The sequence below is a fragment of the Vombatus ursinus genome, unplaced genomic scaffold (genome assembly GCF_900497805.2).
Source record: "Vombatus ursinus unplaced genomic scaffold, bare-nosed wombat genome assembly UNPS02014870.1, whole genome shotgun sequence".
NCBI lineage: Eukaryota > Metazoa > Chordata > Mammalia > Diprotodontia > Vombatidae > Vombatus > Vombatus ursinus.
The window spans coordinates 12,233,770-12,259,352 of record NW_020954648.1 but is presented as its reverse complement, the minus strand read 5'-3'; the positions used below and the strand labels follow the sequence as shown (position 1 = coordinate 12,259,352).

General features: G+C 38.2%; 1 protein-coding gene across 1 annotated transcript in view; it reads right to left on the bottom strand.

Annotated features, from left to right (window-relative positions):
* Window positions 1-12,990: 12,990 nt before the first annotated feature.
* LOC114028114 (putative inactive serine protease 58) overlaps window positions 12,991-25,583 on the bottom strand; it is a 16,121-nt gene continuing 3,528 nt past the window's right edge. The window contains exons 2-4 of the mRNA XM_027842311.1: window positions 21,947-22,085; window positions 16,632-16,806; window positions 12,991-13,140 (exon numbers count right to left, since the gene is read on the bottom strand). Coding sequence (XP_027698112.1) covers window positions 12,991-13,140; window positions 16,632-16,806; window positions 21,947-22,085 — 464 coding nt within the window. The remainder of the gene's footprint in view (window positions 13,141-16,631; window positions 16,807-21,946; window positions 22,086-25,583) is intronic.

Sequence of the window (25,583 nt, the reverse complement as noted above, 5' to 3'; positions counted from 1 at the left end):
AAACTTAAGTGAAGATCTTTCCATTAATTCCTATCAAATTTCATGTTGCTAACTTCAGTCTTTTAGAATAGAATATAACAATAGAACATAAACTCCTTGAGGACAAGATTTGTTTTACCTTTGAATTTGTATACTCAGTTAAAATATTCAACTTGTCAAAATATTAGTATATCATTATTTTTGTAACTTAGAATATTAGATATCCTTCCCAGATATGAATCACTTGACTCAAAATTTCATAATTGTGTCATTCATGTATTCATCTAAGTCTCTGCAATAAATGTTGAATAGAGTAAGACCAATCACAAAGCCCTTCCCTAGATCACTAGACAGTTCCCTCTCAGTTGATATTCATCCATTAATCAATATTACTTAAACTGTGCAACCAACCACAAATTCATATGACTCATTATATCTTCTATCCCAGAGTCTTAAATTCTGTCAATGAGACTAGTATGAAAAACACAGTTAGTTTCCTTTCTGAAATCCAAAAAGGAATTGGGTTAACTTGGTATGGCTTATTCTTAGTGAATCCATGTAAGTATGATTATCACTTCCCTTTATAATTTCTTATAAACCATTTGTTTGGTAATCTCTTCTAAGAATTTTGTAAGACATTGACATCATTCTCACCAGTCTTTAGTTTCAGAATGAATACATTTTGTGTCCTTTTGAAATGGGCAAATATTTTCTTGTCTCCAGAGTCTAAAACCTCTCTCTTCATGATCTCTTAGAAATTACCAACAATTGTTTTGCAAAAAATTTTTTTTTCCAATTTCTGTTTTCATCCAAATCAATCTTTGGATCGATCATGTTTTCTTTTCAGTTAATTCTTTTTAAACAATGTTTTCTTTATTCTTTTTTAAAGAAAAATCTAATATGTAAAACCACTTACTGAGCCTAAGGAGCTGGAGTACTATATCTACTCCCTTTTCCTTAAGGGACTCCTCTGATCTGGAGACATGGACATGATCTGACTATGTTTGCTCCCCCAGGACATCCCAGCTTTGTCATCTCAAAACACCATGCTGTCCAGTGTTGAGTAACACTTGGCCACAATACAAGTAGCCAGAAAGAGTAGCTTTATGGATGCCCTGAAATGGCCCTGGCAATGCTCTTCCCCCAGCCGAATATTTGCTACCCTTAGCAAATCAGTGGGGGTGCTTTGGGCAAATTTTTCAAATTTCCAATTGTGAAAAGTTCTCGAGAATTTGAGGGAGGCTCAAGCATCGCTCTTTCAATGCTTTTCAGTTGTCTCCTCCAGGCTGTGTTCTAACAGTCTCAAAAGGTTCATGCAGCACAGTTCTTGACTGTCCCCTAAATACCATGAAAGAATCTCAGTAATCCCTTCAGCATAGGCCTTTATACTGGCCCAAATTTAAGCGCCTTTAAGAAGGTCTTGGCCCAACCACAGCAAATGATCCTGAAGACCACAATTATCCTCAAGTACAAAGTTATGTGAATTCAACAAATAAGTGACATTTTATGAAGCTTACTTTTAAAAGGCCCATCCAAACCCCACCCCCAAACTCAAAGGAAAAATAGAGAAAAGGAAAATCAAGTTTTCCTTCTCAAGAGCAGGATTAGTCTCAAATGAACTCCCAGAATAATATGGGGCTCTCTTAACAGGGATTAGGGACCTAAAGATCAACTAGAAGTCAGGTCCTGAAACCACTCTTCAGGGTAAAAATCCTTCAATTATTCCCTTCATCATATCATTGTTCAGCCATTTCAGTTATGTCTAGCTCTTCATGACCCCATTTGGGATTTTCTTGACAAAGATACTGGAGTAGTTTGCCATTTCTTTCTCTAGCTCATTTTATATATGAAGAAACTGAGGCAAACAGGGCTAAGTGACTTTCCCAGGATCACACAGCTAATAAGTGTCTGAGGCCAGATTTGAACTCATGAAGACAAGTCATCCTGACTCCAGGCCTAGCACTCTATCCACTGCACCGCCTAGCTGCCTCCTTCATCACATAGGGCAATCCAACCAGAGGTCCAGACAAAATGTCTTCTCAGGTATTCCTTCAACATTCAGGCCACACCAAAATTTGTCCAAGGATTCTGATAACACATCGAGTGATCTCACTAGAGAACTAGACAAAACAGTTCCTCAGGTTTATTGAACACATAGGACATTTGAAATTTTCCCCAGTGGAGATCTGTCACTCCACTCAAAAATTCCTAACTCAACTGACAATAGGATAAATAGGTTTAGTTTAAATATAAAACAAAGCCAGAGATCCCTGATCACATGTGGAGGTCCCCAAAGGGATTAAACATTTGGGATTTATTGAAATAAGACCCTCAAAAATGGAGGAGTTCCCCATATCTAACAAAAAGAAGGGCTACTGAGTCCAGTGGGTCTGGGGCACTGTGTCCACCCTCTGCTCTGGACCAATTCACACAATCTAGGCTGGATTCAGACTAGGGGAGCCCGGCCCTGAATGAGAAGGGTTAAATCTCCCTTTTTTCCCCGCTCTTAAAATTTTGCGTAATCTTAGGCTTTGGCTCATGTCTAAGTATTAACAAAGGAGGAAATAGAAAGATATTCAGTGTATACTCTAGAACAGGTATTTATTTTATGCACAAAAGAAATTCTGAAGGACAAAAGACTCACAGTAAGACTTAAAATAGGATCAGCAACTTAACCTATACCAACAATTCTATTCTTCCAAGGAGGTTGATGACTAAACCTCATCATAATAAAAAGCAGATTTTAGGATTGTTAAACAGCCATGGTTATATTTCACCCTAGTTCTGCATTCCAAACAATTCCCATTCCATGTCATCTGTCAAAAGGAACCAGGCTCTGGCATATCCTCTTTTAAGTGTTCATCTTCTCATACGGAAGTCAAACCTTGTCATTTCAAAGCCCTAAATCCTTCAGCAATGAGTCACATGTAGCCAGAAACAGCTAGGAAGGACAGCTTTACACAGGCCAAGAGGTTGTGTGTCACACACACACACACAACACACATAAAATATGTATATAAGTATATGTATATAAATCATACATACATATATTTACATACGCACATACCTAGATACACACATACCTAGATATACATAACGTGTATATGTATATATGTGTGTTGTTGTGTTTATGCTGTAACATGTTATATATCTATGTATATTGCATGTTATTGTGTTTATACTGTATGTTTTTCTGTTCTTCCTGCTTTTTTCATTCTATAACAGCTCCATGAATTCCTGAAAATTATCATTTTTGTACAGTGAAATAGTATTCTATTACTTTTATAATCCCAAAAAACATCAATCAGCAAACATTTGTTAACTACTTACTATGTGCCAATTACTGTGATAAGTTCTGGGGATATACCACAGTTTGTTTAGCCATTCCCTAACTGATGGACACCCACTTTAGTCCCCCTTCTTTTTTTTGCTAGCCCAGAAAATGCTGTTATGTATAAATATTTCTATATAAATGAGACCTTTTTTGTGTTGTTGGGGTATACAACCAGTGGTAAGGTGACAAGGACAAAAACAGTCTAATAGCATTCTTTTTTGCACAATTCCAAATTGTTTTCTGAAATGGTTGAACCACGGAACAATTCCATAAGCAGTGAATTTGTGGGTCTGTCTTCCCACAGTCCATCCAACATTGACCATTTCCGCCTGTGCTCTGATAGTGTCTTTTTTTAAGAAGACTCTAGCTCCTTTTGAGCTCCCGCTGTGTAAAGATACTGTACTGTGCTTCATGGGCAAGTTAAGAGATTTCTTTTTTTTTATTTTAAATTTTTTGTCATTCTGAACTTAAATAGCAACAAATGAGAACATTGCTACATACAAGGAAGATCATATATAAAACTGGGAAATTCCATTCTATGTTGGGGGGGATATGTAATAAATTCAATACTTAGTTTATAAGCTGTCCTACTCTGCATCTCCCTCTGAACTTGATTCTGTCCTCTTCTGGGCTTAAGGGATTTTCAGGAATAATTTTAACTATATACAATTTCACATGATAAGCTGGCTTGAGTCATGTAGTCATGACTTTTTGAGCACTACTATACCCTTAATTTGATTTGATTTTATTACCATTTTTAAACACTTATTATTTTTAAGCACTTATTATTTTATTTTATTAAGCACTTATTACATGCCAGGCAGGCACTGTGCCCTTAGGCTGAAGATATGAAGATGAAAACTCCCCAGTGTAAATCCAAATGTTGCTCACTAGTGGTATTAATCTCTCTCCCTATGTGCCATCCGGAAGAATACCTGCAATTCAATCCATGAAATATCTATAAATGTAAGACTTTTTAACTGAATACTGAAATGGATATTTTTGACATAACAAATGCCAACAAAAGAGTCAGTTATTTTCACTGAGTTTTAAAAAGATGTGAAGAGGAAGATCTCAGCATGTCTCTAAGACTGATCAAGGAATCCTTCCTTAGTTCCAACAATATTTCTTCCATTTTAACTTGCATCCACATCTTGTACTCTGTCCTTCATGGGCAAAATGAACATATTGATCAGCATCCTCCCCATGGAAGCTCTTTATTTACTAGAACATGGTAATTAAACAATCCTTTTGCCATCCCTTCTTCAGACTGACTTGTTTTCCATCCCTTTCATATCTTTCCCACAGTTCTTTGAGCCTGCTCTAGTCTCTTCAATCTCTTGACGATATTGCAAATTAAACACAGTACACTTAAATGATAACACAATGCCAAGGAAGGGTTATTTCTGTGCCCTTGAATGTGATATGCCTTTTAATATAACTCAGTATCACATTGATTTTTGTTTCCAACAGCAACAAAGCTCCAGAGGCAATAGAGACAATTCATGCTGTTGATAAAATTTTCTGGATTGAGAGGATGTAGTGGTAAATGTCACTGATGTTGGCCCCCATGAAATGCCTAACCTTTCTCGCTCTGAATCTTGCCAATGCAGCTGACAGCAGCCAATACCACTTCCTAAGAGAGAGAGAAGGAAAACGCAGTCAGAGATACTCTTCTGGTTGAGCTATCCCCCAGCCTTAAGCTGAAACAGAGCCCAACACTCCACCTCCACCAAGGGGACAGTATGTCATAGTGGAAAAACAATTATAGAGATCATCACTGGACTTGAGTTTGAATCCCAATTCTATCATTACTAAGATCACAACTTTATTGAAAGTATATTCTCATAGGGTATTTTATCATCTGCTATGTGAAGGTATTAGACTACTGAAAGTAGGAAAAATCTCTAAGGTCTTTTAAAAATCTGAAACCTTATGAGTTTATAATATTCCAATAATAGGGACTATAGATCCTGACACCTTGTCCTTAAAGAAGAGCTTAGTGATGGGAGGGTCACTCTAATCTAATGAGCACACTACTAATCATTCTCATCTAGGCATATCCTAGGGGTAGCCAAGTAAGCAATCCCTAAATTTCATTTATCCAAAGATTTGCCCTTCCCCTAGCCACCTAGAAGACATTAAACATCAATCAAGAGATTGGAGGGCCTAGAAAATGACAGCCTCCCCATTACAGTTATATGCCACCTAATTTTGTTAATTGATGTCCTAAAAACATAATGTTATATAAAATAATATGAGGGAAAAAGAAAGGCAATACAATCAGAATAACACTATAAATAAGGGTATATGTTCTGGGTGGCCAAAATTCATAAAGCAGGAAATATCTATATCATTGAATTTTGATAATTGGCAAATTTAAAAAAAATTTAAACCAGAGAACTAATTTGATGAGTGAGGGGCCAGTATTCACGGTTTGTTTCTAACACAGAGTGGGAAGGTATCTTCAACTCTATGTCCCTCACTGTGTGAAATCTTGTTCTGCTTTCCATACAGTTCTACAGAAGATAAAGATAGACAAGGACAAATATATTCTAAGTAGTCCTTGAATAGATGCAATGTAGGAATTCAAGGAGAAAAAGTCACTGACTTGGCCTCACAAAATTTTCATCTTGAGAGAGAAGATAATAAAATACAGTATAGTAAAATCTCCCTAACTTAGACTTAATCAGGGAGAAGGCTTATTTTAAGGAGCCTCCCTGATCAGAAATGATTTCTCTTTCATCAAAGCATGAATAAAGCTTCACACTCTCAAATTTGTATTGTCTTCTACTCCAAATTAGTACAGTTTTGTATGTATGGTATCGCCCTGCTATACTGGTTAGCACTAAATGCAGGTGCTTAAAAACAGTTGCTAGAGGAATAAATTAGTGAATAGCCTTAATCATAAAATAGATGTTTTAACTGCTTTATAGAACATATAGTTGTGAAAACTAATATAACAATGTGCTAAAATGTAGAGATTCTAGACCAATTTTAATGCCAGCCCCTAACACCACCTGCTAATTCACTGAACAAGCTCTTTCTTCACAGAGAGTTGGAGGTACATATCCATTTCAGATGAGTCTGGGACAGATTCTCACAATTTTGAAATGAGAATGTTGTGGTGAATTCATGAATTCATTCAATTAAACACTGACTTACATGACATATAAAAGCTAAGAGACAAGAAGACAGTTACCAGGTTTCCAGGCAAAGTTTCTTGAATGACTTAAAGAATTTCGTGTATTTCCTATTCTGGTTGACTTTCTCTAGCTCCGATTTCTGGCATTTTTTCTCTCCAATCAGAGGGGCTTTAAAATTTAGCCCAAAGTGTTTACCTGAAGGAAAAAAGGAAAGGAATTTCCATAGTATCAGATGCAGTTTCTGCCTTTCTTCTAAACCTTCCCTCTAACCATTATTCTTTTCAATCAAATTCTTTTTGTGTCCAGATACGTAAAAAGATAATGACAGTGAGAAGATCTTGTGTATACATAACAACAATAACAAAATACTTTAAAGTTTAAGTTGTTTCGTGGTCACCACCTCCTAACCCTCGAAAGCCATAGTGTATTTGGAGGCCATTGGAGGTTTTTGATCAGGAAAATAAAATAATTAGAGTTGTGCCTTAGGAAAATTTTCATTTTTCAGCAGTGTTAGAGATTCATGGAGGCAAGAAGAAGAAGAGATAAGGTACAGGAAACCTACTGGGAAACTACTCCAATAGTCCAGGTAAGGTCAAAGGCAGAAAAAAGGTCACTTGCCACAAAATATTTGTAGCAGTGCTTTTTTTGTTGTTGTTGTTGTAACAAAAAACTGGAAGCAGAGTTGATACCCATCAACTGGGATGATGGTTAAACAAATTCTGGGTACATGCGCGTCATTGAATATTTTGTGCCGTAACAAGAAAAATGTGAGGAATTCAGAGAAGCATAGGAAGACATGAACTGATGGCAGAGTAAAGTGAGCAGATCCAGGAAAATAATATGCACAGTGACTACAATAACATCAATGGAAAGAATGACTTTTTCAGAAGAGAACAAGAGATGGAGAGAAGAAATAATATATGTCTAGGTACCATAAACAAACAAATAAAATCATTGGCATATCTAGAAGCCCAGGTGGCCTGTCTTCTGACTTAGGAGAGTCCAAGGTTTTCTCCATACACCTTTGTTTGTCATCCAGACACATTTGGCTCTGCTTCTTCTTCATCCCTAGGTAACCATGGATGGGAATGGGGTGGAATTGGGAGGAAATGAGATTTGTTGTTGTTGTTGTTTTGAAAGGGCCCTGGAAAAGGATTTTAAATATTTCCAGAGAAACTGGATTCAGAAAAAGAAAAGAACTCAAGACAAATTGAACAAAACTGGAGGTAATTAGTCTGTTAGAAACAATGAACATGGGTACCCTCCTCCTCCCTCTCTAGGCTCCATTCTCCTTCCCGATAAGTACTCACCACCACTGGATATCCTATGTTTAGTGCCTGTAAGAACATTTTGAGTAGGTAGGGATGTGGACTGAGCATTCTGGAGAACTGTAGGCTGAGACCAGGTGATGAGCCTGGAAAAATCTGTGCTGAAGTTGTAGCATTGAATAATCTGGCTAGAATTAATGATGGGTTCTTTTCTTTTCTTAATCCTCCTCATGGAATTTCCCAGCATCAATCTGATGTCTCTGCAAAGGGGATGAAAGGGTTAAGTGTAGCGGAAGAATGAATTTGTTCATTTGTTTTTAGGCGTGTCTGACTCTCCATGATCCCATCGGGGATTTTCTTGGCAAAGATACTGGAGTGGATACTTCAGTATAGTACATATTATCTCTACCATATTATCACTAGGATCTCCATACAAAGATACTGGATACTTCTCCAGCTCATTTTACAGATGAGGAAACTGAGGCAAACAGGGTGAAGTGACTTGTACAGGGTCACACAGGTATAGTGTCTTAGGCTGGATTTGAACTCAGGTCTTTTGACTCAAGGACTGGCACTCTATCCACTTCATCATCTAGCTGTCTGATGAATTTGTAGTCACATATATTATGTGAACATAGCCAACGAGGGAATTTGTTTTGCTTGACAGCATATTTGTTATAAGGACTGTGCATGTAAACACACATATAGGTATGTACATACATACCTATATGTAGGTAGGTATTTACTTATACATACATAATATGTGTATGTATACATACATAATGTATAATGCCAAAGTCAATGATTTAAAAAATCCTTTATCTGAAATCTACCTTCCTACAAAAACTTCACTTGGAAAATATCACTTTGAGATTTCTGTTTAAATTATTGTATAGCCCTTGGTGCCTCTGACATTCTCCATGTTTTCTCAATCTCCAACCATGACCCAAGAAGTACAGTTAAAAATGTAGTATCCTGGATTTCTATTCATTATTGTCATGGTAACATTAGACTGTGAGTCCTTTGAAAGTAGAGACTGTTGTTTTGCCTTTCTTTGTATCCCCGGTGCTTAACACAGGGCCTGGTACATCGTAGGTGCTTAATAAATGCTAGTTGGCTAATTGACATACCAAAACTCCCTAGTCCCATGACCTAAGGATTTGGAATATGCATGTGTGTATGTAGACACATATGTGTGTCTAGTCTCATTCTGTGCTCTGAATGTATAATGTCTCAATCAGAAGATGGTTAGCATGTGTTTCATCATTAGTTCTCTCAACATCATGAATGGTTATTACATGATCATTGTTCTTACAATTTTCAAAGTTGTTTGTAGCTACAGTGTTGCTGTTATTGTATAGATTGTTCTCACTTTGTTAATCGTTCATTTTTATAGATTTTTTTTGGATCAGAAGAAACTACTAGCCCTTTCATGTCTTTGGGCCACTAACTATCTTACTTAAAGAAAGATTAATGGGATGATTCCAAATGGGATGACTTTATAGGCCAGACAAATCCGGAAAAGACAAACTAAAAGGATGCTCCATCAGAGTTTGTAAGTGGAAGTTGAAAGTTAGAGCCCATAACACTCACCGTAAATAATAGAGAGCTGCTACTGGCAGGCATTGCTTCTGGGTGAAAACATCTTCACAGGACTTGAAATGGTTTTCTGTCTGTATTATGCAGGGGTCAAGACCTTCATCTTGCTCAGCTCCATGACCAGAGGAAAATGAATCTGGTTGGGGTGGGGAGTGGAGTGGAAAAAAGGGGAGAACAACAGAATATAGGATCAGAAAAAAAAAGAGTACAGCCTCCATCTTGGTTTTCCTGATATATTCTTGCCACCCCACCCCAAGCCTCAACCCAGACCTCGATTGTTCTATCTCATTCTTGCCTTCACTCAACTGTCAAACAGAAGGAGCAAGAAAGGAAGAACAGGAATGGTAAAGTGAAGTGTCCCACACCACCAAACTCTCCCCAGATACTTTCAGAAGGACAGTGGTCTAGGTGAGAGGGTAAAAAAAAACTTAGCCCAAGCTTCTAAGATTCAAGAAGGGGCCAAGATCCTGAGTCTTATTTTCTTGTTATTAGAATAGGAAATGGGTCACCAGAGGGAAATGGAGTCATGCTTTGTAGTAAAATGAGTTCAAAAGGAGAGATCCCATACTGTTTTCAATTTTTGAGGACAGCAATAAATATTAAGTAGGAGATGGAAACTTGCCCAATCACCTGGAAACAGGGCAGGGGGAGGAGGTGGTAGGATGGATGTGGGGAGAAGTAACTGATGCTTTTTAAAGGCAGAGTTTGGGCAAAGAGAATAAGGGCCTCCATAAGTGATTCTAGGTCATCCTCCTACTTTCCACCCCTCCTTGCACTCCTCCCTCTCCCTATCTGGAACAATTCAAATTTCTTTCTGGCAAATAAAGGGAAATCCACAGACACTCACCCACAAAGAGAATGAAGAGAATGATGAATTTCATGGTTGTAGTCAGGATTCTCCCCTAGTGATAGGATGGGAGAAGATAGGAAAGCCCAGTCTCTCCCTCTTCTCTTCCCCTCCCCAATGGTACTACAGAGAAGTCAGTGGTCTTAGGAAGGAATTTTCTGCAGGACAGGAGCTGGAGTCTGAGCAGGGGGTTCCAGGGCTCAGAGTTTTTTTTTCCTTTTTCCCCAAAGTAGAACAACCCAGAGGCAGGTTATCTACATCTTTCCCCAGAGAAACCTGGTTTGTCTTGCCTCCTCATTACAGTTCCTCTCTAATGATAAGGGTCATTTGTACTATATGCACTGGCCCTTCTTTACCGTATTATCACTAGGATCTCCATTATCTACATCATCACTGTTGTCCTTAGCAACAGGTCAGACATTCCACAAGTACCTAGCAGAGTAACTACAATATGTGTAAGAATTGAGACAGATCAAAGTCAAGCAAGTTATTTATTTGGGGGATTTAAAGGTGTTTTCGCAGATATTCTGCAAAACAAGGATGGAGGGTGGGGGGAAATTCAGATTCCTGCCCCAGGTCTTCTAATAAATTACAGGGTGACTGCGGGTAAGATGTTCTCTAAATCTGTTTTCCCATGCTTGAAATTCCAAAGTCTAACTAGATGATTTCAAGAATCCTTTGTGTCAGATCTACTTTCCTAGGGAAACTTTACTTGGAAAGTATAACTTGGAAATTTCTATTATTATATAGCCCTTAGTGCTTCTGATATTCTCCATGTCTTCTCAAGGATCTCCAATCATAATTTGAGTACCATAACTAAAAATGCAGTATCCTGGATTTCTATGCATCATTGTCATGGTCACATTAGACTGTGAGGGTTTTGAAAATAAAGGGTGTTGTTTTGCCTTTCTTTGTATCCCCAGTGCTTAACACAGGGCCTGGCATATAGTAGGTGCTCAATAAATGCTGAGACTTTGCAGTCCCTTGACCTAAGAACTTGGAAGAGATTGTGCATATCCTAGAACTTACCCCTAAGCTCCCTCTATGCCCTGAGAACATAACTCCCACATCAGACTTGACTTCTTAGGATGCAGGAGGTAATGACATTTTCATGAAGCTTAGTGCCTTTGGAAAGATGGGCCCCTTTGAGGTGGAAGAAGGCTAGCTGGTAAACCCTGAAGGCATTCTTTTTTTTTTTTAAAGGCAGTCTGGGTTAAGTGACTTGCCCAGGGTCAAGCAGCTAGTCTGAGGTCAGGTTTGAACTCAGATGCTCCTGACTCCAGGGCCAGTGCTCTATCTCACTGTACCACCTAGCTGCCCCCAGGCAATCCTTTTTAAAAGGCAGGACAACTTTCTAAAGGAACCAACAAGGACTTAACCAGACCTCTCCAAGTTTCTGGCTTTGTCAAGCCCTTAGGCTTCTCAGTTACTGCCAGAACAAAGCCCTGCCTCCTTGGGAAACAGAGCCTCCTTAAGGAAGGACAGGGTTACTTGGCAAGTGCTAAGGATATCCTCTTACAAGACACAGCTTCACAAGGGAGCCTCAGTTGATAAAGCAGTCAGGGAGTACATCTCTAGTCCTGGACACTGCCTCTTCTTCCTGCTTAAGACTACTATAGCTTTCCTCATACATACACACACATCCCTATGTGAACTCATATAAACTTTTCTGTCCACTAAAATTTAGAGATTTTTTTTCAGAAGTGCTGTGGCCTGGCCACACCTCCTCTATCAAACATAACTCACCTTCAGGGTCTCAATTCAACATGTTTATTAAAAACCTAGTATGGGGCAGCTAGGTGGTGTAGTGGATAGAGTGCCAGGTCTGAAGCCAGAAAGAGCTTCCTGAGTTCAAATCTAGCCTCAGACATTTACTAGCTGTGTGACCCTGGACAAGTTACTTAACCCTGTTTGCCTCAGTTTCTTCATCTGTAAAATGAGTGGGAGAAGGAAATGGCAAACCCACTCCAGTATCTTTGCCAAGAAAACTCCAAAAAGGGGTCACAAAGATGTGATTGAAAAACAACTAAACAACAACAATGTGCCAGGCCTGATTTAGCCTCCTTTGGAAACAGTGACCTTGGAGACTTAAGCACAGAACCATTTCCTGCCTACAGGGACAGACACTGCAGTCTCCAGTATTGATTTGGATAACTCCTTGGACTCATGGGTTCTGGTCATAGTTGCACTTTCTTCATCTTTCCTCTGCCTTGGCTGAGCCTTCTTCAAACTCAATCTCTTACCTGATTGGATCTGTGTGTTATGTTCCTGCTCTTCCTAGTTCTGACTTCCTTCTCATCAGATGTGTGGCCTAAGATCAAGTCACCTGACCTTTCTGGGTCTCAGTTACTCATACATGAAATGAGAGGGAATTGGATTAAATGGTCTCTAAGGACTGTTCCAGCTCTAAATCTATGAGCTTGCAGTTCAACCTTTGTCTCGATAGATGTACATTGTTTGCCAGAATCTTTCTACATCGATTCCTTCCATCCAGGTCCACACAGCTGCCAAACACACCTTGGTGTGACACAGAGGGGGTTTACAAATAAAAAATAATATATTGGGAATTTTGGAGGGATCCTTCTCTTTCTACATGAGCCTCACTCTTTGACTAAGTCCAGGAGTTTCCAGATATTTGCGGTATTAAAGAAATGGAGTCATGAGAGTGACAAGGACACAGAAGTAGAGCCAGAGTTCTCTATTGGGACCCTGTTCTGTAACCAGAGACAGGATCAAAGTCAGGGCTCCATATCCCATAGTGTACATCGTAGGGACAGGGGGTGAGTTTCCAGTGGGATCAAAGAGATCAAAGGAAACTCAGTGTGTAGAGATAATCTTCTCGATCCAGGGGACATAGTTGTAGACCTTGGTGAAGATGCCAACATCCCCAACCAGGATACACCCATCAGTCCAGGACAAAATACCCTGTAAGAATCCACCACATATGGCTGGAGAAGCTGAGACTTCCTGTGAGAGAGAAAAGAAAAGAGGTCAAAGATATCCCTGGAGCTAAGTTCACCTCAGCCAATGAACAAGGTCAGTACCTGGTGCAGAGAAGCCTGGGGGATTTGGACTTAGGGTAATTTGTGGGCCCTGAGTCTCCAAGTATAATGGTTATTTTTAGGCTAGCCTTTTGGCCATCCCACCAACTGTTCATGTCTCCCCACTTTTCCTTAACTTATCCCAAGGGGAAATTAGAAAGCAGCTTAACCCAAAGACCTTCTATTCCTCCCCATTTCTACTTTCTTAAGGACCCCCAATTTGTAATCAAAGGCAGGAGAGGAAAAAGTATTATTCTCTGGGACCCATTCTCCTTCATGTTTCATCTCAACCACTAAGAAAGATTTCTATCTGAACAAAGAAGTCATGACAAACAATGACCAAGAAAAAAAGGACAAATGGAACCTGGAAGAATTACCAGACATTTGTATGATATTTCTGTCATAACTCCCACACAGAGTGTGTTCTTTGTGAGTTTTCCTGGATAGCTATAGACGCACTGACTGTTAGGGATCCAATCAGTTCTAAAGATCTGTAGAATATCAGCATCTTGTTCTAAGAGAGAGAGAGAGAGAGAGAGAGAGAGAGATTTTCCTTTATATTTGGCTTTCTCTTTCATGCCTTCTTTTCTGTTATCTTCCTGATACCTATTTAAGAACAAGTAGAAGATATAACATAATGTAAGAATCGTCCCACTGAGTTAGCCTATCTAATTTGGCATTTGGCCTGACCGAGGGTAGTCAAAGAGTAGTTTGTGGGAGGTCTTGACTATGATTTTCCCCTTCCCCTCTACGGTTCTTCTTCATCAGATTCTACATCCTGACATGACTCACATCTGTCACATGTACCACTTATAAATGAACTCTTCCCCACATCCCATTGCAAGGAGCTAGAAAATTATAGAATCTTAGAACAGGCAGGGCCCTCAGAGGCCATGAAGGCCAACTCACAGCTGAACAAGAATTCCTTCTCACAAAATACCTCACAAGTGGCCACCCACATTTTCTTAGAGAATTCATGACTTGCCTAGGTAGCTCATTCTAATTATTAGGAAGTTATTCCTTAAATCAGGTTTAAATTTGCCTTTTGATAAGAGAACAAGTCTAATTCCTCTTCAGCTTCATAGTCCTTAAGCTTATAAGATCATGTATCTAAAGACAGAAAGGATTTCTCAGAGGCCATCCCTTATTTCATCTTTATTTTTTCCTCAGTTGAGGAAACTGAGCCCCAGAGAAGTTAAGTGCTTTATTTATGGTCACATGGGTAGTGAGCATCAAAGTTAAGTCCTTTGACTCTCAAACCAGCACCCTTTTCCACAATACCACACTGCCTCCTCCATTGCTTGCTTGAAGAGAAAATCTACCAGTTTACTAAGTCTTACCTATTCCAGGTTAAATATTTCCATTTCCTTCAATAGATGCTCACAGGGTACAATCTTTATTATTTATTTTTAAAGAGGCAATCGGGGTTAAGTGACTTGCCCAGGATCACATAGCTAGTAAGTGTTGGAGGATGAATTTGAACTCAGGTCCTTCTGACTCCAGGACTGGTGCTCTACCCCCTGAACCCCCTAGCTGCCCCTAATAGGGCACAATCTGGAAGCCCTTTACTGTTTGCCTTCCAGTGGATGTTCTCCATTCTGTTAATAACCTTCCTAAACTGTGGTTGCCAGAACTGAGTATAATGACCAAAGCAAGAGTGCCATTGAACTATTACTTCCCAAGACATTATGTTCTCTCTTAATGCAATGCCTGGATCAAAGTCATCTTTTTATTTGCTGTATCACATTGTTGAATCATATTGAAGTTATGATTTACTTAAACTCCCTTAGTTTTTTAGATGAATTTATTAGCCACATCTTCCCCAGCTTGTGCTCACTGAAGTTGACTTTTTGAACTTAAGTGTAAAATTTTACATTTATTTCTATTCAATTTCATCTTATTAGATTCAACCCAACAGTGCAGCTTCTCAAGATCTTTTGAGAGCCTGACTCTGTCATCAATGTTACCCTATCCCTCCCCAAATTTGTGAAAGACAGACCCTGTCCTCATGAGGCTTACATTCTACTGGGAATTCTGAAGGAGATGGGGAAAGAATGGGAAGTCAGCGGTTAGTGCTGTCATACAAGTCAACAGTAAAAATGTTAAACATAATAGGGTTTATCACTGATCCCTCAGGATAGAGAGTGGTGATGGAAAAAGCATTAGAATAGTTTAGGAATAACTTTTATACTTGTTTAATTATGCAACTAGTATAAATAATAATGATGTTCAGTCATTTTTTTTAGTCATGTCCAACTTGAGTTTTCTTGGCAAAGATACTGGACTGATTTGACATTTCCTTCTCCAGCTCATTTTACAGATGAGGAAACTAAGGCAAACAAGGTTAAGTGACTTGCCGAGGGTCACCCAGCTAGTAAGTGTCTAAGGCCAGATCTGAACTCAAGAATATGTCTTTCTGACTTCAGGCCCAGCACTCTATCCACTGAGCCACCCCAATAAATGATGATGAATATCTATAATCCTGGTACTGAGAAGGCTAAGGCTGGTGGATCACTTGAGTACAGAAGTTCTGAGCTAAATAAGATTAGTGTCTACGTGGGAGTGGGATTGTCTAAACAAGTCAGGAACCAATATAGTGTCTACCTGGAAGTGGGGTGGGATGAAGAGCACCAGGCTGCCTAAAGACAGGTGAACTGGCCCGGGTCACAGATGAAGTAGATCAAAGCTCCCATGTCAATCAGAAGTGGGATCAGGTACATAAATGACTGCTATTATTTCCAGCCTGGGCAAGAGAGGGAGATCCAGCTATCCCTTCACTCTACCTGCCCCTTCTAAAGTATTATCACTGCCACTTGTAATAAAATAATAACAATTATTATTATTATTATTATAATTCCTTATATTTATATAATGCTTATAAGTTTTCAAAGTGGTCTCACATCTATAACAACCCTATGACATAAAGCAGACATTATTTTCTCCATTTTATAGACAAGGAAACCAAGGCTCAAAAATATTAAGTGACATTGTCCACTATAATACAAGAAGGTTGGGGTAACCCCGGAGGATTACATATGTAAAACACTTTGCAAACCTTAAAACTTTATATAAATGATAGATATTAGTTATTATGGGGCTCAGAAATCCAGTCCTACCCCAATGAGTTTCCATTATTTCCCTATCTCCCTCAGAACATCCAGGGGAATATGAACCCTCTGAGGGCAGGGACTATCTTTCACTTCATCTTTGTATCCACTCCCTAGGACCTAGCACAGTGCCTGGCACACAGTAGGTGTATAAAAATACATGATTGTTGGATTGAACTGATTAAATTGGTCTCTAACATAAATAGCATGATCAATCTGATAGTCACTCACTGAAATTATTATCACTCCATGACCAGACTGAAAGGACACATTGTGTATCCATATTGATATCTTCAGGAGGCAATTTTACACTTTGAAACTTTTTTGTTAATTGAATGGATGTGGCCAGCTTGATCAGCATGATATCATGTTCAGAAGAAATGGAAGTGAAATTTGGGTGACTGATGACCTTTTCATAAGGTAGCTCTTGCTCAGTTGGCTGCTGGTCATTGAAGGTATAATCCTGCCAGATGATTTTGAGGTACCTAGAAGAAAAGGGAGAGGCTGAAGAGAAGGAACACATGACTGATAGTGTGCTTCATTGACAGACACATTTACATAATACATGTACACATGCATGAGCACATACACACAACAATGTATCAATCATTATCTTTTCCCATGAATTCCATCCTTTATCCTTCCATTTACCTCAATTCACTTATCCTCTCTGCCCTCAGCATCACCTGAAATGGGAGCTGAATCCCTCTACCTCTACTTTCTAGGATGAGTCAAATCAAGGACTTATCTGACACAGAGAACCCTTGTCCTCATGCAGTCTGGATTCCTGTGGGAGATCAAGACATATGGTGGGAAAGTCTATCTGAATGGGAGCATAAAGGGAATGTTTGACCACTTGACTTTATAGAATGTTAAGAGATAGATGAAGCCTTAGAGATCCTCCATAGAGAACCTAAAGCTCGGAATTAATTACTAGTTTCCTTCCAGATTTAGCTCAAGCACTGCCTTCCACATGAAACCTTTCCAGATCCCCATAAGTTTCTAGTGTCTTCCCCACCCAAAATTACCTTCCATCTATTTTGTATTGATTTATTTATACACATTTGTCTTCCGCAATAGAATAATATATACACATATGTTTATTTCGCCCAACAGAATATGAGTCCTAGAGGGCAAAGATAGTTTCATTTTTGTCTTCATACTCCCAACATTTGTTGATTGATTGATTACTAACCCTTTAGAATCAGACTTAAATCCTAGCATTAACCTGTCTGACCTTGGGAAAATCAATTAATCTCTATGGGGCTCCATTTCTTCATCTTTAAAATAAGTTAGCTAGACTAAATACTACTCTCTGACAAGAAAAACCCAAATAGGGTCAAGAAGAGGGACCGAAACAACTGAACAACAACAAACTATAGCTGAAGCCATATTGGGTAGGAGTTGAGAGGTGGGGGAGAAGGTGTAGACATTTGAACCTTGCCAAACCTGCCATTGCTGTGATTGGTCAGGCCACAGAGCAAGTTTAATGTAATGGGAACTGTGTGTTAATCAACTCCACTTCTCAAATGTCTTTACCCTCTGGAAAGAGTCTAATGGACTTTCTGAAGGCTGTAAATTTTCATGGTGAATATTAAAGGCCATCTGATAACCTACAGTCATAGTGCTTTGAGTGCTTATGTAAGATTTGAGGAAACCTAGGCACAAACATATATCTACGCTTGATTTTGAAGATTTCCCCCAAGGAAAACTCCAGGATGGAGGCACAAGCCAAAGAGACATAATGCTTTCTTTGGATCAAGTTCCCAGAATCAAAGCCAGTCTGTTGTGAGCCCAAACTCTTTGGGAAACTCTGAACCACAGGTGACGTCACACAAATTTTATTCTCTCTCTTCAAGCCCTAATGTTTCCCCTTATGTTTTTAGGTTTTGATCCTGCTTCTCTCTCTCTCTCTCTCTCTCTCTCTCTCTCTCTCTCTCTCTCTCTGTAGGAAAAATGAGACATTAATGCACTATTAGTAGAGTCAGGTGTGAATTGATTCAATCATTCTCTAGAGCAATTTGGAGCTATCCCCAAAGGGCTATAAAACCATGCAAGCCCTTTGACCTAGTAATACCACTACTAGGTCTGTATCCCAAAAGAGATAAAAAATGAAAAGGAAAAGGACCTGTATGTACAAAAATATTTATAGCAGCTGTTTTTCTGGGAGCAAAGAGTTAGAAATTGAGGGGATACCCATCAATTGGGGAATGATTGAACAAATTGTGGTATGTGATTACAATGGAATACTATTGTGCTATGGGCTGATGCAAAGTGAAATGTCTTGTGTGCAAAGGTCCAGCAACATTGTAAGATGCTCAGCTGTGAATGACTTGGCTATTCTCAGAAATGCAACAATCCAGGACAACTCTGAAGAATTTATAGTGAAAAATGCTATCCATCCCCAGAGGAAGAACTGATGGTGTCTGAATATAGATTGAAGCATACGTTTTTACTTTATTTTTCTTGAGGTGCTTTTTTTATTTATGTTTTCTTTCACAACATGACTATTATGGAAATGTTTTGCATGACTACATATGTATAGCCTATATCAAGTTGCTTCTCAATGAGGCAAGGTGGGGAGGGAGGGAGGGAGGGAGAGAATTTCAAACTCAAGGTTTTAAAAATGAATGTTAAAGATTGTTTTTACATGTAACTGGGGGAAAATAAAATACTAAATAAAAAATTTTAAATAAAATAAAATGTTAAGAAGAATCTATTTATAACCATCAGCAAGCATTATCTGTAATGGGGATAAGCTAAAAGCCTTCCTAATAAGATAAGGAGTGAAGCAAGGATGCTCATTACCACTAATATTATTCAGTATTGTACTTGAAACACTAGCAATAAGAGAAGAAAAAGAAATTGGAGGAATCAGAATGGGCGATGAGGAAATAAAACCAACTCTGCTTGCAGATGATATTATGGAATGCTTGGAAAATCCTAGAGATTCAACTAAAAATTACTTGAAACAATTAACAATTTTAGTAGAATAGCAAGACATAAAATAAACTCCACACAAATCACCAGAATTTCTATATATCACCAACAAATCCCTACAAGAAGAAAGAGTAAGAAATACTTCATTTAAAATAACCAGACTATATGAAATACCTGGGAGTACACCTGACAAACAAAACTCAGGAACTATATGAATATAATTATAAAATACTTTTTATACAAATAAGTCAGATTTAAATAGAGAAATATTCCTTATTCATGGGTGTGCTGAACCAATATAATAATAATGACAATTCTACCAAAAGTAATCTACTTATTCAGTGCCATTCCAGTTAAACTACCCCAAAATTATTTTATTGAGCTAGAAAAAAATAATAATAAAATTCATTTGGAAAAACAAAAGCTCAAGAATAGCAAAGGAATTAATGAAAAATGTAAAGGAAAGAGGTCTAGCAGTATCAGATCTTATACTATATGGCAATAATTATCAAAAACTATTTGGTACTGGCTAAGAAATAGAAGGGTAGCTCTTTGGAATAACATAAGTATACAATACACAGTAGTAAATGACTATAATAACCTTGTGTTTAATAAATATAAAGATATAAGTTTTTGGGATAAGAACTCACTATTTGGTAAAAATTGTTAGGAAAAATGGAAAGCAGTATTGCAGAATATGTATAGACCAATATCTTGGTCTATATTTCAACCAAGATAAGGTTGAAATAGATACATGACCTAGACATAAAAGGAAATATCATACATAAATTGGAGGAGCGTGGAACATATTACCTATCAGATATATGAATAAGAGAAGAATTTATAAATAAATAAGAGATAGAGAGAATTGTGGGATAAAAAAAGGGATAATTTTGATTACATTAAAATAAAAAAGTTTTGTGCAAACAAAACCAAAGTAACCAAATTTAGAAGAAAAACAAAATTGGGAGGGAAAATTTATAGCCAGTTTCTCAGATAAAGGCCTCATATCTCAAATATATAGAGAGCTGAGTCAAATTTATAAGAATATCAATCATTCTTCAATTGACAAATGGTCAAAGGATACAAACAGGCAATTTTTCAAAAAAGAAATCAAAACTAGATAGTCATTAAAAAATTCTCTATGTCTCTATTGATTAGAGAAATGCAAATCAAAATAATTCTGAGGTGCCATCTTACACCTATCAGATTGGCTAAAATGATAGAAGCGGAAATGACTAATGCTGGAGGGGATGTGGAGAAATGGAACACTAACACATTGCTGGTGGAATTATGAGCTGATCCAACCATTTTGGAGATCAATTTGGAATTATGCCCAAAGAGACATAAAACTATGTATACCCTTTGACCCAGCAATACCACTATTATATCTGCTTCCCTAGGTGATCAGGGAAAAAGGAAAGAAACATATACATTCTAAAATATTTATAGCAGCTCTCTTTGTGGTGGCAAAGAATTGGAAATTGAGGGGATGCCTATCAATTGGGGAATAGCTGGATTGTGATGGAATACTACTATGCTGTAAGGAATGGTGAGCAAGTTGGCTTTAGAAAAACATGATTAGATTTGCATGAAATAATGCAGAGTGAAACAAGCAGAACTAGAAGAATATTGTATATAGTTACAACAATACTGTTGGAAGAGTAACTGTGAATGGTTAAGCTGTTCTTAATAACATGATCATTCAAATTAACTATGAAGGACTTAGGAAGAAAAATGTTATACACCTTCAGAGAAAAGACTGATATATGTAAGTATGTATTGTATGGTTCCACATACATTTCTATACCAATTGTTGTCCTTTTGCATTGCAAGGTGGAGAGGGAGGGAGACAACTTGGGACTCAAAATGTAACAAAAAATACATAAAAATAATAATTAAAAAAAAGATATTCTTGCTTACTGGCTTTTCCAATTCCAATCTATCTTACACACTACTTTTCAATGTATGGGTCTGGTGGTGTCATCCCACTGCTCAAAAGCTTTCAACGCTGTCTACTAATCTTTCAAATAATTACCTTGCCTTGATATTTAAGAGATTTCATAATCTGGCTACAACTGTGCTATCCCATTTCTATCACATTCTTCCCTCACTTACTCTGTGCTCTAGTCAGATCAGATATTTGCCATCCTTGAATATGGACTGTATTTTCTTGCTTCTATACCTTGGATTCACTATTCTGTAATCTGCTATCCCTTTCTCTCTCTTCTCTGCCTATTGAAATCCTCCTGCCTATTATTTAAGATTTAGATTAAATGGCTCAGTGAAGTCTTCCCAAGCACCCCACCACACTCCATGCAGGAAGCAACCTCCCTCTCTCTCATCTAAACACAATCAGCACTTTGTTTGGACTTCTTTGAACTTAGTTCCCTTTCTTCCAGGATCACAAATGTTTACATGTGAATCTCTTTCCCTTTTTTTAGATTGTAACCTCTTTGAGGGCAGGGTCTGACTCTTATCATGTCTCTAATCCTTGCCCAAAATGTTGAAGAGTCACAAAGTTTCAGAAATTAACCTTCCTCCTTCCTACCAGATTCCCTTATCTGAAAAGATTCCTGAGTCTTCTCAGTTCTGCCAAGTGTAGGGAAATTCCAGGCAGATTTTTTCTTTTTATTTTCCTCCGAAATTCCTAGAGAAGAATGGCCCTGAGATATTCTCACTCACGGTAAGTAGCAATGAGCAGCTGTCACTATCCACTGAGGATGAATAAGAGTCCCAATGCAAGATTGGAAGCTGGATCTCAGGTAGACCAGGTAAGGTAAATCCATCTCATCCATGTCATCATAGAGCATTGGTAGGGCAACTAGAGAGCAAGAAAGAGACAGAGTGTTCAGGAGATGGAATACAACCAATTAAATCTATGATGGTAATGGAGATTGAAGAGTAATATGTACTATCACATCCAGAAACAATTAAAGTCCTTCTTCTTGCTTTAATTTTTCCTATTTCTATTACTGTCAGAGGTAGCATGAGCAAACTCTTTGTCTTTTCTGTCATTGTCTGAGTGTTCAGAGCTCTTTTGCATAGATTTAGAGCTAGGAGCAACCTGAGAGGTCATTTAATGCAATGCCTTCATTTTACAAATAAGAAAACCAAGACCCAGAAATGTCTTTCCCCTTACTCCTTTATTCCTCAATAGAATCATCATCACACTCTCAGGCTAGTCATCTTAAATTTAATAAAAACAACTTTACTGCAGGCATGAGGATACTGAGGCATGTGGACAGGCAATGAAGTGCATATGGAATAGATATATATATAATTTATATATACATATATAATTATGTAAATACATATATAATAAATTATATATATATATGTATATATATATAATTTAGGAGATGAGACAGTAGAGTGAAGTAGAGAGAACAATGGTCTGGGAGCGAAGAGATATTGGGTTCTAGTCTGTGCAATGGAATCTGTGCAAATAGCATCTTACTGTACTATCCTGGGCAAGTCTTTTTCCCTCTCAGTTTTCTCATGTATAATAAAATGAAGAGGTTGGACTAGTGGAAACTTAGAGTCCATGACAGCTCCAAATCGTATCTAAGTGACCCCTGGAGATTCCTTCCAACCCAAGGACTGTACTGTCCATCTATGCGAAGTGATGGAACTCTATGAACAAAAATAATTTCATTTCATTTCTGGATCCCTCTACCTAAAGTATTCCTGACCTATATTTTCCCCCATGACTCAAGACCCCAATTTCTCTTCTTTGTTACTTTGTTATGATTTTACTCTTGGGGCTAGGTTCAACTCCTGCTAAGCCCCACCAGCTAAATGGAAGAAAGCAACAGCTCTTGCCTGGTCATCAGATCCTATTTCTCACAAAGACTGAGTTACATGCTCTTGGCTAAACAATCCTGCTTATTAGAGAAGCAGGACCTTCTTGATCCAGGGCTTTTACCACATTTACTCGTCTTTTTCCTTAATTGCTCTCCTACTTCTCACCCATCTGTCTCTTCAGGTCATGTTAACTCTTTTGAAAGAGCTAGCATCATATAACCCTTGCTTTTCCATTACTAATCATTTCTTAACATTAAACAATAGTCTTTAACATATATATGTATACATACACACATACCTATAAATATATAGTCATTTAATATAGCTTATACTCCAAATAATCCTCAAAATCAATACATCTTGCTCATATCTCTTCCCTCAAGCCAACAATTATGTTCCTCTTTCTATCTTTTCTTCTTTTCACTGTATATGCTGAGAACATTGTCAAATTCCAATTGGAATTGGAGTCTTTGCTGACTTGTAGAATAGACCTCTGAGGTCATCAAATCCAACCCTCACCCAAATAAATTCCTTTTAATGTACATAGTAGAATTCCTGGAGATGCTTTTTTGAATATTTCTACTCCTCTCTAAGCCTCTCCCTCCTTCACTGTCCTGCTTTGAGGTCAGAGGAAAATCTTTGGGATCTGGCTATACCAAAGCCTATATTATACACAGAAACTGTGAAATTGAAAATTGATACTCCCCATTATTTTGTACCATTTTAAGGCTTAGTTGATTTACTATGTATTAGTGATCAACCCACCTTGTTTCGGTTGGCCCCCTCATTATGTAAGTTTGAGATCCTTAATCCTATAACTTGAGTTGCCTATTATGAAATTTGAAAATTGATATTCCAAAATTATTGGTTGATAATTGCATCTAATCAATGTATCTAATCAGAATCAATATTTGTGAATCAAATTCAGACTTGATTGTATAGTCTCTATTAGTAAAATTTGTGAGAGTTGAACTTCCCTATTCCAATGAGCTAAAGTCCAACCACAAAAATTCTCATCTGTGAGCTTTTGCTGACATAGGGAGGTGAGTGAATCTGGTAAATAAAATGTTTCCCCACCATGAGACTTTCCAGAGGATGTTAATCATAGGTTGTTGATCCGCCTGGGTAGGAACTGATATAAGCAACTACCAACCAATTGAAATATGTCTGCATAGTCACTGTGTAAATCCTATAAAAGAGTTGCTTTGCTTGTCAATTTTATCCTTGACTACTAAGGGGTCTTGGATCCAATTTATTAACATTTGCTAGCCATGCTAATAAATTTATCGTTCTTGAAACTTTGTGCCTCAGTTTCTCATTCTCACAGATTTTTATCATGACAAAGATACTTGGTTATTGCTTGTACTACATTTATTCTTTTTTCTATTAAACTTGCCAATACTCCTTCTGTCCTACCCACACCCATAAGATGCCCACAGTCACTCACCAGTCACTGACAGGAGATTGAAGAGGAGAATATATTTCATGATGATATTGATATCCCGCCCCAGTGAGACTGGGGAATTGAGTCCTCACACTGGCCTGTCCCCTACTTGGATGTTCTGGGAAACAGGAAAGGAGAAGGATCTGTTGGACTCCTAAGTGATTTTAGAACTAGATCTTTTAGGCTCAGGCTCTGGTTCCAGAAGGGACATTTATCAGTGCCTCTTCCAGGGTCGCCAGAGGAGAGGAAAACTAAGATGTAAGAGTCTACTTGACCTTTCTGCCTTATAGGCTAAAGATCTCCCCAGCCTGGAAGAAGCCTATCTTGATGAAGAAATGGACTCCAGGATTCAGTTTTCCTTTCTTTTTCCAGGGAAAGAGACTTCCCTAGATGAGGGTAGGTGGGTTTCCCTGAGTCCCTAGAAAGACAGTATCACTATGACCTCCTCCATGGTCTTTGCTTTTCTCCACAATCAATTACCCTCCCTCTCTGTTTCATTCTAACCCACCATGTACACACCCACCATGTCCTTTATGTGAAACAGACCCTCCCAAATATATGAAATTGACCCTGCCTGCCTGTGTGACATTGAACCCTCCCTTCTGTGTGCAACATTGAGACAGTGACCCCTCCCCTCTTTGTGTGACACCAAGATACTGAGACCTCTCCACTGAGTGACCACACAGGTCCAAGAGCACCAGTCATGAGGAAGGTGAAATTGTTCTCCTTTACACTAGAGGGCAGAAGTAGGAGTAATGTGTGGAAGTCACAAAGATGCAATTTTATGCTCAATGTAATTTTTTTAAAAAACTTACTAACAATTAGAGCTATCCAAAAATGCAATGGGCTTCCTGGGCAGGTTCCCCCTCCCTCAAGTCAAAGAAAAGCTGGATGACCCCTTGTCAGGTACATTGCAGAGAACATTCCCGTATAGCACAGATGGGACCAGATGTTCCTCCAACTCAGATTCTAGGATTCTTCCCTAGAACTATTTTCCAAGGTGCACATTTTCAATAAGAATCTGTTATATGTGATAAGTCATGAATTTATTTAGGTTCAAAGTCCATCATG